General features: G+C 35.7%; 1 protein-coding gene across 1 annotated transcript in view; it reads right to left on the bottom strand.

The window, feature by feature from the left end:
* PGAP1 (post-GPI attachment to proteins 1) overlaps positions 1 to 13,068 on the bottom strand; it is a 45,237-nt gene that overhangs the window by 18,318 nt on the left and 13,851 nt on the right. The window contains exons 8-21 of the mRNA XM_019473513.1: positions 12,058 to 12,113; positions 11,900 to 11,983; positions 10,087 to 10,136; positions 8,639 to 8,690; positions 8,313 to 8,390; positions 6,789 to 6,864; positions 6,428 to 6,501; positions 6,290 to 6,341; positions 5,513 to 5,579; positions 4,509 to 4,617; positions 4,101 to 4,139; positions 2,915 to 3,008; positions 2,151 to 2,241; positions 1,739 to 1,936 (exon numbers count right to left, since the gene is read on the bottom strand). Of these exons, the coding sequence (XP_019329058.1) occupies positions 1,739 to 1,936; positions 2,151 to 2,241; positions 2,915 to 3,008; positions 4,101 to 4,139; positions 4,509 to 4,617; positions 5,513 to 5,579; positions 6,290 to 6,341; positions 6,428 to 6,501; positions 6,789 to 6,864; positions 8,313 to 8,390; positions 8,639 to 8,690; positions 10,087 to 10,136; positions 11,900 to 11,983; positions 12,058 to 12,113 (1,120 nt within the window). The remainder of the gene's footprint in view (positions 1 to 1,738; positions 1,937 to 2,150; positions 2,242 to 2,914; positions 3,009 to 4,100; positions 4,140 to 4,508; positions 4,618 to 5,512; positions 5,580 to 6,289; positions 6,342 to 6,427; positions 6,502 to 6,788; positions 6,865 to 8,312; positions 8,391 to 8,638; positions 8,691 to 10,086; positions 10,137 to 11,899; positions 11,984 to 12,057; positions 12,114 to 13,068) is intronic.

The following is a 13,068-nucleotide window of genomic DNA, read 5'->3' as shown; positions in this document are numbered from 1 at the left end:
TTGGGTTGACGGTTGGACTCGATGATCTTAGAGGTCTTTTCCAACCTTAATGATTCTATGATTCTATGACAATGAGGGGAATGCGGTGGGGAGGAAGTGCAGTAGAACTATGAAAAAGTCTGTACTTCTTGCATATTCATGGAATATTCCAGTACTAAAATAGACACTGAAACCAAAAAGCATTATTTGGAAAATACAATTTTAAAAGCCTGTGCAACAAATACTGAAAATAACCACAAAAAGAAGACTAGCTAACAAGAACAAAGAATTCCACAGACAGCCAGTGACAAATTCTTTGCTGATGATCATATCAGATCATTTCAGAACACAGAGCAAGAGTCAAGTGAATACTATCTACTTTAGAGATATTTATAGAAAACAAATTGGGTTTTTTTTTCCACAAGAAATTCAGGAGTAGATCAAAAACTGTGTAAGGTACTAGAACTGTGTAAGGCACTATACTTTCAAAATGAACCAGCTGACTTACAGGTACGCACACAAAATCTTATTTTCCTGCCTCTACCCAAGACATTCTCAGGGTTTGCAGGAAACAAAAGCTTTAATGAAGAGAGTATGAATTGAGCTAAAACCATTAAAAATTTAGTAAGAGTAGTTTCAAAACTTAGAAGTTCATCACTTCGTCACTTAAAACTAATACCAAAGCATCCATTGTAATTTATAAACAAGATGGCTGAGAAGAAATAGCTGACACCACATCTATTATTTGGTAGAATAAGTCCAGAAGTGCTAGTGATGAAAAAAGAAAGAGTTCATTTAGCGGATATTTCCTGAGTAAAGAGCATCCCAACCAACTTTCCGGAGACAAAGAGTAGGCTCAAATCTAGCTGAGGACTGTTATCAGTGTCAGAAGAGTTAAACCATTAAAATAGCTAGGCATGTTACCCAATCTACTAATTTACGCTTTCAAAATCTTTTTTTATCTTCCTTGCTTTTTTTAAAGCCACTTTCATATTTGAATACTCATTTGTACAAGCAAAAAACATTCCAGTGTTCTTAGACATGATCTATAAAATTCATCAGTCTTGTAGAGTGAAATGAACATCCAAGAAGTTTGTTTTACAAACCTGTTTGTATTCTTTAATGCAGTTTATCCAGTATGAAAAATGAGGAATGAATTGCAATGCTTATAGTCCCTTTTCTAAATACATACATTTATTTTTTGAGCTGCTGAAAAGGGAATAGTTCAGTTGATTTCTTTTCCCCAACAAGCTTTCCTCAAAAACAAACTGAAAACCTTTATAACAGCTGGTGAAGGAAACAAGAAAGCCATTTATGTTCCCTTTTGGAGATGTGGACTAAAGAATATCAGGCAACCCTCATACTGCATTAGTACTTAACACTGACAAACCCAGATGTCTAAAATCATGCATGAACTGTATTGCAGAATTCAATCTGCCCAAGCATTCACACTGAAGCAAACAGAAAAAAATGTCAGGGTCACAGTCATCTAAAAGAGCATAATTAAACCATTTATGTTCCCTTTTGGAGATGTGGACTAAAGAATATCAGGCAACCCTCATACTGCATTAGTACTTAACACTGACAAACCCAGATGTCTAAAATCATGCATGAACTGTATTGCAGAATTCAATCTGCCCAAGCATTCACACTGAAGCAAACAGAAAAAAATGTCAGGGTCACAGTCATCTAAAAGAGCATAATTAAATAGCTTTTTTTTTTTTTTTTTTTTTACCAAATAAGGTTTCAAAAAGGAAACCTAATCAGAGTTAACCATAAGGAAGAGAAGAGTCTCAGAGATGTAGAGAAAAATACTCCACTCCAGTAGGCAATGCCTGTCCCAAAGAGAAATAGAATCAGGGACACAAGGGGGAACCATGCATCCCGACTACTCAGTACAGCAGCATCCACCTCTGGTAGTGACAGTGATTGCCATATCTCTCTAAACCAGTTAAACCTGCCAAAAACATGAAAGCAGTATTACTTATAATTTCCAATTGCCATTACAGTAAGATATCTATCAACTATTCGTCCTACTACAGCCTTTCAAACAAAATCACAGTCAGGTATTCACAATGACTACAGATAAAATAATATTCCTCCCCACCAACAGTTTTACTGAAACTTCTGTTTTGGAAACTGCTTTAAATAAGTAAGTTATGCAAACTCACCCCTGCAGAAACACAACAATGCTTATAAGAGGTTCTACTTTGTAGGGTTTAGCTGTCCTAACTAGTTCAAGGGAAAAGTCTGAACACTGGCCTAGAATCAAGAACAGAAAGCATCTATAGTTATTATTTTGTCATGAACTTTAACAAAGAAGATCCACAACAAAAAGTAAATTCAGACAAAAGGTTTGAAAGTTTACTTTAAAACAACATAACCATGTCTTATAACAGTACTGCAAGTCAGCATACTTCATCATCAAGGCCCTTATTCACTGGATCACTCATATTAGGTAATGTCACAAGAGGTCCTAGAGAGATTACAGAGTTTATTACAAACACCACCTGAATTTAAATAAAAATTCATTTTGTCTGAAGGTATGTCTAAAAGTTAGTCTGCAAATCTCATCTTCATGTCAGAAAAAGTGTTTTGTGCATATTAACAATGTATTTTAAACTTTTACATGTATTTTTAAGTAGAATTCTAATATTTCTAAAATATTGTGCAACACCAATCATTCGCAAAGAAGGGACTACAGAGTAAAATAATAAGGAAATATTCTGCTACAACACAATGGAAAAAAACAAAAAAAAAAAAAAAACCGAAACTGAAGAGCACAGATCCAAGTACTTGCACCAGATCAATGATACTTAGCTTAAGAAATTCACAACAACATTCACACAAATTAGTTAGTCTTTCAACAGTAAACTGCATAAGTAATTTCTCTAAAAACACTTGTGATGGGAAAAAAAAAATTCTAGAAAGCTACCTGTTGATATCAATGTGCTCAATTGTCCTCCATAAGTAAGAAGAATATTAGAAACAATATAGACAGGAAGAGAGCCAGCATGGAACCTTATTATCTGAAAGACAAGGATAACTTTTAATTTATATATATAAATATATATTTAAAAAAATACACACACAAAATATTATCATGAAGCCAGCATGATAATGTGATTAGAAAAATCTTTCTTAAAACATTCAAACAGTTTCTCATTTTGATGCATAAGAATTTGATAACCACCATTAGCAATTAATGTTATATATGGAAAATACTCGGATCTCTCAAACGGCTAATCAAACGTGTTTTGATAAATGACCAAATTATAAATTAATGCTTTTTTCCAGTCAAGACAAATATTAAAAGAATACAGTAACATGTTAATGGTGTTTCAGTAAAATAAATTAAAAAATTAAAAGTAAAAGGCCACTTTCCAAGCAAAACCTGCATATAGTTATATATGCTTTTGGGCAAAGAATTTTTGGAAGCAATTTCATGTATGTTTTAATTGGCTTCCACTGTCCCAAGTCATGATTAATATACCAATAGCACATAAATTCTTCTAAAATGATAACAAAATGAAAAATCCTTGATATAAATGCATACATTCAAATAGAGAAACTTGCCAGTAAAATTCCAGCACTACACTTAGGTGCTTGCGAATTACTTTGTAGAATCAGAAAACTGCAGATGGCTAGTCTATTTTTACTGACACCCATGTCAAAATGTATTCTTCATTGATAACCAAAGAAAATTTGTTGAGAAGGGGCATATGGATCTACACAGACTTTTTTCCTAACTTTTAGTTGATGCCAAATGTATTTTAAAAGTTTTAATGCTACTGACTCATCAGGCAAGAATGTGAAACTGACCTACAGTGTCATCCCTTTACAGATATTTGGCTAACCACAAAGCCAAATATCGAACATCTACATTAGCTCTTTAGAGCTAGAGGGCTTTTCTACTCCTCTGAAAACTGAGGCCTGACATTTATCCAGATGGGATGCCTTGCCAAGTGACAAGGTTTTAAATGATCATTGAATAGTGTTCCTCTTGGCATCAAGAAGGAATCTGAAGTGCCATAGTAGGGAAGGGAGGAAGGGAAAACTTCTATAGATGCCACTGACATTAAAAAAAACCCCAACAATCTAGTACTAGAAGGTTTTCTTACTTGCCCAAGAACCTGTAAAAGTGACGTCTTCAGAGTTACCTTGATACAAAAAGAAATATTTTATTTTATACAATGGTAAGCATAAGTACAAAACATTTTTATTTTTAAAAAGCCAACTTAAGTATTAGAATACAGTAATCCCATAACTAAAATGTACAACAGCTTACTACTGACTTTTTAAAAACAAATGCTTTAAAGTTTTTCTTAGAAGTGAGAGCCCAACTTCCAATATTACTCCAGCTGTTCCAAAATACTTGTAACATGCACTACATTTACAAAAAGGCCAAACAGCCCACCTTTAGATTTGCTTAGTATTTATTTTAATTAGCTACATGTTTTAAAAGACTGAATTACACAAAAATTATACAGCAATGCAAACTAGCCATGAAATAAATTTGTATTACTCACTTCATACTGACAGTCTGAGGAAGAGTAAATATTTAACTCTGGAATCCTGCTGTCATTTTCAGGCTGAGCAATATGCAGTTTTGCAGAAATCTCAGTAAAAGACGGAACTCTGAAACAGCAACTTAATTGGTAATTGTTGTCCTTATAATCAAAAAAAGCCAAACATGCCTTAGTCTTCAACAAGTGCACGTAAAGCAGATCTAGTACACCAAGTGTCACCACAAGCTATGAGCGGAATGGTATAACAAGCTTGTTTATCCTATCACAAAGAACTACATAACACTCTCAATCCACTATCCTCTGAACTATCAAGGGGCACGGTGCTAATGAAAACAGACAAGTTTATCATTAGTGTATGGACTGCCTCACAGAACATGTAAATATGCCGAGTGACAAGAATGGGAAGGACAGATTCTCAAGAATACAATTCACCTTCCTGCAAGTATTACGTTGTTAAAAAATACGGGGGGGGGGGAAGGGAGGTATCCTTAAGACCTCTAAAATAAACAAGGAAGACAGTTTTCCAACCATCTAAAATAAAGTCAGGTTGTTCAACTGTGATTCATGAGCAACACATATTTCAAGCTGTATCATTTGATTTTGTCAGGACTATGCTGCTGAAGCAACTTAGGGCTGCTGTAGCAACTTAGGGCTGCTGTGTGATCCAAACCCTAGGTTATGGGAAGAAGCCAGCACCCAGAGCAGCCTCTATTCCCCATTCATGAGGGGGTCAAAGATCATGCTGAGAATTTCAGACCAGCAAATCTGACTTCCTTTTTGAGAAAATTAGTGAGAACTATTAAACAATTAATAGATAATTCTTATTCTGAGGAAAAGTCAAACGACTTTGTCAACACGGGCAGAAAGGTAAATGAGGAAAAGATGCAGAAGCCAAACACTTAAGACTGGAAAAGTTGTCTCGTATCAGAAATATTACCACACCAGGATGCAAACATTCTTCAAAAACATATCAAGAAGTAAGTTATAATTGTTAAAGTCCTTACTTCGCTACAATTATTGAGTCTTCATGTGACCAGGGTATATGAAGTCTGTAAACACTAGGTTTTCTTTCTGAAACGGAAGAGAATTAAAAAATGTAAAATTAATTAAGAACAAGATGTGGCAATTGTCTCCAAAAACTAAAATGCAAGTAAAATAAAGGTGGCATATAGATCACTATACAGAATCACTGGGCTTGCGGTTACATTGCAATTGACATTGCAATGCAGATCAGTGCAGTTAGCATTGAACAAAAATGACATTTAACAACTCATGCTGTTACAGAACAAGACAGCGAGGCAATGTTTAAAGGCAGGACAGTTATGAGAAAATGTCTGGTTTTCAATACAAAGCTGTAACCTCAAGCTAATAAATCCATCACTTTTTTTTTTTTGAAACAAAGTCCTTTAGCATCCCATTCTGTTTAAGCTTCGGTAGCTCAACATTCAAATTGAAGTCCCATAATTAGAAAATAAAAATCCTAGCCAAATGTACTATTCTTGAGAAACACTTTCAACATAATGCAGAATCCTCCTGGATTCAACTTCCCTTTGCTGGGAAGGAGGAAAACCAAACATATGAGGACTAATTCCACATTTTCTTTGAGCTATCCTTAAAAAAAGTAGAAAGGGAGAGATATTAGCAGAGACATTTGAGCAGATTATAATAGTACTGCCTAAACCCCATTGCATGAGAGGACTTTTGTTTCCACCAGCTTCAGTCTTGAGAATTTTCAACAAGCTTTGTTTTATAAATTTATTCTTTGTAAGACTTATATTTACCTTTGAGTGACTGGCAGTGGCTCTCTATATAAATTTTGAAAGCTTGATATATCTAGAACATTAAAAAAAAAAAGAAAAATCACTTACATTCTCCAAACGGTGGTTACATTAGCTTAAAAAATTAAGTAGTATTCTTACTTGGTTAAAGTGCTGGATCTGTACATTGTAAAGTAAGCCAGTTGAATTTAACAGAATTTTGCTTGAAGAAAGCCCTGTAGAATACACATTATTTTCACATATTAGATAAAATTATTTGAGAACTTGCTACATATTCAGATATTTTTTTTCCCCCCTAAGGAGACTTATGTGCTTCTATATGTTAGTCAAAAACCCGACATTTTTTTATTCTTTGTCTGTTACTAACAAAAGCAGTATTAATGTTAGTAAAAACAAATCCCCCAAAACCTCCTGACCATTGGAATTTTTAAGCAAATTTATTATCCAAATGTTAGTAATATTAGTTTTCCATTTTTTTCCAAAAGTAATATGCTATACTTACCAAATGAAAAAAGATGTGTTACAGGAAGCTGTACTGTTCTGGAATCCTCTTTGAAGAATTCACAGTCCAAAGTATACTGCAATTCAGGATATTAATTACAGATCTAAACAGAGCACAAGACTATAAAGCCTTTGCACTTGCCAAATTCCATTCACAGGCTCAGGCAGAGTCCAGGACACAAATACTGAAAAGCCACCTCTCCACAATCCACTGATAGGGACTGGCAGGTGGTTTGTTCCTGTACACAGCAGCACAAGTTTGGGTAGCTTAAGCATGACTTCCAGGTTACTCTAGCTCTCACCCACTTGCAACAGCCTTCAAAAGGCTATTCAAACAGCTGAGAATGACTAGAATGCAGTTCATATCCCTCCTTCTCAGGTACATCTTTTTTTGGGGGGGTGATGCAAAGGAGAGTGACTTGTCCAAACTCTGGATACAATTTCCTAAGCAAAAAGAACCTTTAGTTTGTTTCCTGAAGTTCAATCATGCAAAAGCAAAGCAAAGTATCCAGCAGGTATGAGTTGTACCATCTCTAATAAGTATTTAATTCACTTGAAAATTATTTTCCATCCCATTGTAAATCCAGCATTTGTTTACTTTTTAAAAGCAGTTTCCGAGATTTAACACTGGACTACAACTTAGCAGGTTACATTTCACAAGTGATCTATCTTTGCTTATCCAGAACGTTGTGTATTACTAATTTAACTGCAAGATGTCTCTGTCACAACTATCTGAAGACACACTCACATAGGCGAGCGTTATAATCACTTCAGCTGTGAATAATTTCTTGGATCATGGATTATTATACCACAGATGCAGAGACTGTATTTGTGTTGCAGAAAGGAATGTCAGATCTACTTAGACTTTAAATTCAGGTTCAGTGTTCTGCCATTTTTAGGACTAACTAGAAACGCCTGCCAGACCCAGCTAGGTAATACACAAAGTCTGCTTAGATTCACTGCAAGTGTTCCTCTTACTGGGATCCTGAGAGGCCTTGATACAAAAATATCCAACTCATCTGTGAGATTCAGAACTATCAAACTCTGCACAACTCAGTCTACCACACTACTTGTGGTCTCAGAGCTTGCAGAGGTATCTGTACCACGCTCCCCAGAATCCATATGTGGTGTCTTCAATTATCTACGGCATTCTCCACTACCCTGGATAAGAGAACTGACTGTTCAAAAAGATAAATATTCAGGAATGCAATCAGAATATTAAGAAAAACAAGGAAGAATAACATTAGAATCTCCAGCAAGAACTCTAAGAAGTGGTTTGAGAACTGCTGCTTTGTATGTTTCAAGTACTATTCATGCCTTGCATTTGGTATTTTATCAAACGAAAATATTTCTGAGCTTACAGAAGATAACGAAGTTACCTTCAAACCACACTGGAGTGTGGGTCTATAGTTTCTCAAAGTAACTTTGCACATATTTAATATATTTCCTTTTCCTTCTGTCATAGCATCTGAAAGCTACGAACACACTAAGCAAGTAATTTCTGCATTTCTTTTTTTTTTTTTACCTTATTGCCAACTGTGGGTGGTACCTGAATGACAACGTGGGACAAAGAAGGATAGTCCTGAAGTTTCAGTATTACAACCTTAAAAAAAAAAAAGGGGGGAAGAGGAAAAAAAAAAAAAAAAAAAGAAAGAAAGAAAAAGAGAAGCCATTACTAAACATAACCCTTAGCTTGCCCCTTGACAGTTCCCAGATGTCCACCTCTTGTACCCCTTCCTCTGGAATATAACTGCATGCTCCATTGCTGTAAACAGAACAGATCCTTCTCCCATGACATGCAACTACCCCACGAAGCGCCTCTCCCTCCTACAAGTTATATACAATACTTACCTTGGTGGTTGGAAGCAACTCAGCTCTCCAGGATAAATCAGTAGCTTCCAGGCTGTAAAAATTCATGCGTATTAAAGGATGAGCATATTCATTATGCAGGCACTACGTTATGACAGTGGATTAACATACCAGCTTTTCTCTCTCTATATATATGGATTCACATGATTTTAAATTGAGAACAAGTTTGGGTCTACTGCAGTTAGCTACCATAGTAATTTATCAAACTATAATCATTTCAGATGCTGCAAATCTTGTTTTTGCAAAAACAAGTTAAGCAAAGTTCTAACTTTGTCATACACAAAACATTCAGCAGTTATTAGCCATGCAAATTCAGATACATAATGAAACCTCTTAATGAGCTAAAACAGCACTGACATTGAATTAACACACAGTTTTATTAGCATCTTTTAAACATCAAAAGTTTAAGAGGGAACATCTAAAACATACCATATAAACAAAAAATTTTGTTAGCTGCTGCAGAGCTTGCAGCAGTTCTAAAATGGTGTGTACTTATATTAAGTTAACACACTGAACTGCAACACATTCATTCAGTCATTTTAAGTTATGATTTTTAGAATACCAGGATACTTCTGTTTCTCTAAATAGTGTTACACGACCTCAGGACACAGTCTGCAGCAAAAACACTATTATTAGATGAGGTTTTAGGTAGCAGTCCTGAACTAGGCTAACCTGCACTTGATGCTGATCAAAGGTTATACAAAGGAGTAACAGCCAACTTCTCCTTGGATCAGGAAAAAGTAATTATGACATCCTGCTATCAGCTGGAGGCAAGACTCTGTGGCTACACACCTCAGCACAGATCCCAGAACAGATAAATACTATGCTAGCTCAATTCCACCTGGAGGCTCTCCCTAATCTGAAGGGTAGATTGAATTTACTTTGAGCTTACTTTGCAAATGTAAGCTAAGCCAGTGTTTTAAATCCATTTTGTAACTGTTATAATGACCTGATTCAAATAATCACTAAGTCACCCACATTTCTAAATGTTTTTCATATGCCAACAGCAATTTTGGCATAAGAAAAAAATAAAAGAGATGCTTCAATCCACTCTTCTGAAGGCTTTGAGTGACATTTGATGTCTTCTGTCATGGGATTCTAAAGAGATGCTCCAAAACACACACAATTTAGGAATCCAGCACAGCATGTAGAGCAACAGGAGCAGCTTTTCACTGCTATGAAGGTCAAAAATATAGCTTAAAGAAGAAAAACTTCACCTATTTTATTCTGCATTCATGCAGTAATTTTGAGAAAACCTATTCTTTCCTGTTTTCTTGGTGATACAGAAAGCATGAATTATTCACAGTAAGAATTTTACTTTTCTTCCCAATCTCTTCCTTCCTAAGGAGGAGGATATTTTATATTCTTTAAATTCACATGTAGTCTCACAAGATCCATTTGAATAAAGAACAGGAACTGTTTATACTCACCACATCGATGAATTACTGTTCACACAGCCATAAATCCAGCTACTTGTGTCCTGTAAAGTCAATACCATAAAATAGTATGTTATCTATGTGTGACTGTATTTATAAATATATTAAAAACAGCAATGCTTTACTCCAAACAATGCAGGATTTAATGCTGATAATCTTCTCAAAAATTTCTATATGCTGCTTCAGTACACCAGATGTCAGCAACTGTTCTAAAAATCCTCCGATAGCAGAACCTTGGTGCAATTAACTTACTAAAAAGAGGAACAAACTTCCATCTCCATCTCACTCCTTTTCTATTAAGTGTGTCTGCAGCAGCTGTCACTATAGTGACCAAACTCTTCTAAGGATGTCACATGCTGAAGTGTCAAAGCGAAGATGATGATAAATACAGTCTCTCTCAGATTTCCTCGATTATTTAGAATGAAAGATATGCACCAACTTTTTTTTCTTCATTTCACAGTCAGACTTCTGTGTTAACAGCAAGTGATATCCTCCATTAAAAGTCTGATATCATAATCTTGGAATTACAATTACAAGAATGGAAAGATGAAGCGTAAGAGTGAAAAGTGGGGGTTATGGGACCCATTTTAAATAACTTCCATTTGCCACCTTTTCTAGTTATGAATCAGTACATTTTCTAAAAACAAATACAAGGTTAAGCAAGCAAACTTTCATAATTTCTCTTAAAAAAAAATCTGCCTTACATAGGATGTAAAAATTCAATTTTATTAGAGTTTCATCTTTTCTAACTAAAAGAAATGTCTCAGGGTACTATCCTAAGTAGTCGAGGAATACTTTAGATTTTTAATGTTGTACTGCTCCCCGCCTCGAGAATTTAAGTGTTCTGAAGCGATAGCACCACGATGCAAGTATCTCAGACATTGTTCTGTACCTTCTCCTCCTCAAGCAGTACGAGTCCTGTCTTTAAGACAGGACTATTATAACAAAGGCAAAAGTTACCCTATTAAAGCACAACTAAGATCACAACAAATGTGTAAATATTGAAGGTGCTACTGGGAAGGACAATTAGAAAAGCACCGAGAATATACAATCTTTTTTTACAATGGTGTACAAACCTCTTCTTTGGTAAGGGGAGGAGTGGCAACAGGGACAGGCAGGATGGAACGGGAAAGCATCTCAATTTCCTTGCCACTAATCTAAAATACTCACATAATTCTGAAAAGCATATTTATCCATCTCCAGTTTGCCAAGAGATTACATTCTTTCCTTTCAAAAAATATTTTTTAAAAAATTTCAAAAAAATTTTGCCTGAATTTGTGTCCTGAGCTAAAAATATAAGAAAAGCATGTTATCGCCTCTCCTCTCAATAGAGGAGACAACTGAGAAGGTGCTGTTTTCTCATCTGGCTTCCATTCGCTTCCACTGCTCAGTGGAAGCCTTTCAGGCTCACTTAAATTTTATTATGGGAAAGCAAACCTATAGACAGCTTTCCCAAATTAGAAGTATGGCTGAATCCTGGCAGCACTAAAAATAACTTCTTCATTCAAAACCATCAATACAGAACTGCACTAAATTAAAGGAGAAAGTAATCTGGGGCTAACCATAAGAGTGTCAAAAATAAAACATTTGAGGTTCAGGTGGCATTGAAGGTTTCAGATCTTGAACACTAAGTGTGACACGCTAAAACAGGAAGTACATTTAACACAATGTATTAGGCTGTGAATGTAAACGGATGTCGGTAATTTCAACAACTGTTCATTAGACTGTCTTAAAACTGCAGCAAATCTAAATTAAAAAAATACAGCTTTATAAACAAACTCCAGACACTAAAGAAGTATTTTCTCACCAACATACTGTTTTCACAGTAAACATGACTGTATGATTTTCTGTGGCTTGCAAGAGGAAATGTGAAATATTTTCCATCAGAATCCTTAAAAGAAAAAAAAAATTGCTCATTAGTAAAAAAACCATAAAAACACAATGAGGAAAAAAAACGTTACTTACATTGTAAAGTGAATAAGTCCATTTTGAGGCTTTGACTGTAATCCACACGAAAGCTCCTAAAAATAAATATGTTTTTATAGGCCATACTGCAGGAACTATTATCCTTATTTCCAATATCTTATTTTTTACTTGTCTCCAAGGTCTTATCTCTTATCTGTAAATGGCCGTAAACTTTATAAGCTTTAATCAACACTCAGGATTGCCACTGCTTAGAATTACATGCAACAGTTATCACCAGTTTCACAGGAAACAGCAAAACCCTAGGATCCAATTACTACATATTAATTGTAAAATAAAACCCCTATGGATCTTGAAACAAAGCTCTCAAGGCAACAAAACAAATAAGAAACTGAATGATACTAATGTAATTACAGGGTAAGTGACTGATTAAAGCTGAGGCAACATTAGAAACAGCCCCAGTCTTTGTTCCTGTCAGCCTTTTAAGAAAACTAATACAGAAACTTGTGTAGAAGCAAGTCAACGATGAAGTGAGTAACACGTACAAGAAAAGAGTAGCAGTTTAAAGATGTGTCGGAGAAAAAGAATAAGACAGAATAATGAAGAGATCAGAGATACAAACAATGCAAATTGTCACTCTTCAGAAGGGACAGGCAAGGAAGGAGAGGCGGTGGGGTGGCTCTGTACGTTAGGGAGTGTTTCGATCATCTAGAGCTCAACGATCGTGATGATGATACAGTCGTGTATGTATGTGGGCAAGTGTATGTATGGGCAAGGATGAGGGGGGGAAGGCCAACAAGGCAGATATCCTGCTTGGGAGTCTGTTATAGACCACCCAACCAGGATGAAGGGGCGGATGAAGCATTCTACAAGTGGCTGGCAGAAGTCTCACAATCACTAGCCCTTGTTCTCGTGGGGGACTTCAACTTCCCGGATGTCTGCTGGAAATACAACACGGCAGAGAGGAAACAGTCTAGGAGGTTCCTGGAGTGTGTGGAAGACAACTTCCTGACACAGCTGGTAAGTGAGCCTACCAGGGGAGGTGCCTCGCTC

This window comes from Aptenodytes forsteri, unplaced genomic scaffold, assembly GCF_000699145.1.
Source record: "Aptenodytes forsteri isolate BGI_AS27 unplaced genomic scaffold, ASM69914v1 Scaffold183, whole genome shotgun sequence".
NCBI classification, from domain to species: Eukaryota; Metazoa; Chordata; class Aves; order Sphenisciformes; family Spheniscidae; genus Aptenodytes; species Aptenodytes forsteri.
This window is presented reverse-complemented; position numbering and strand designations above follow the sequence as displayed.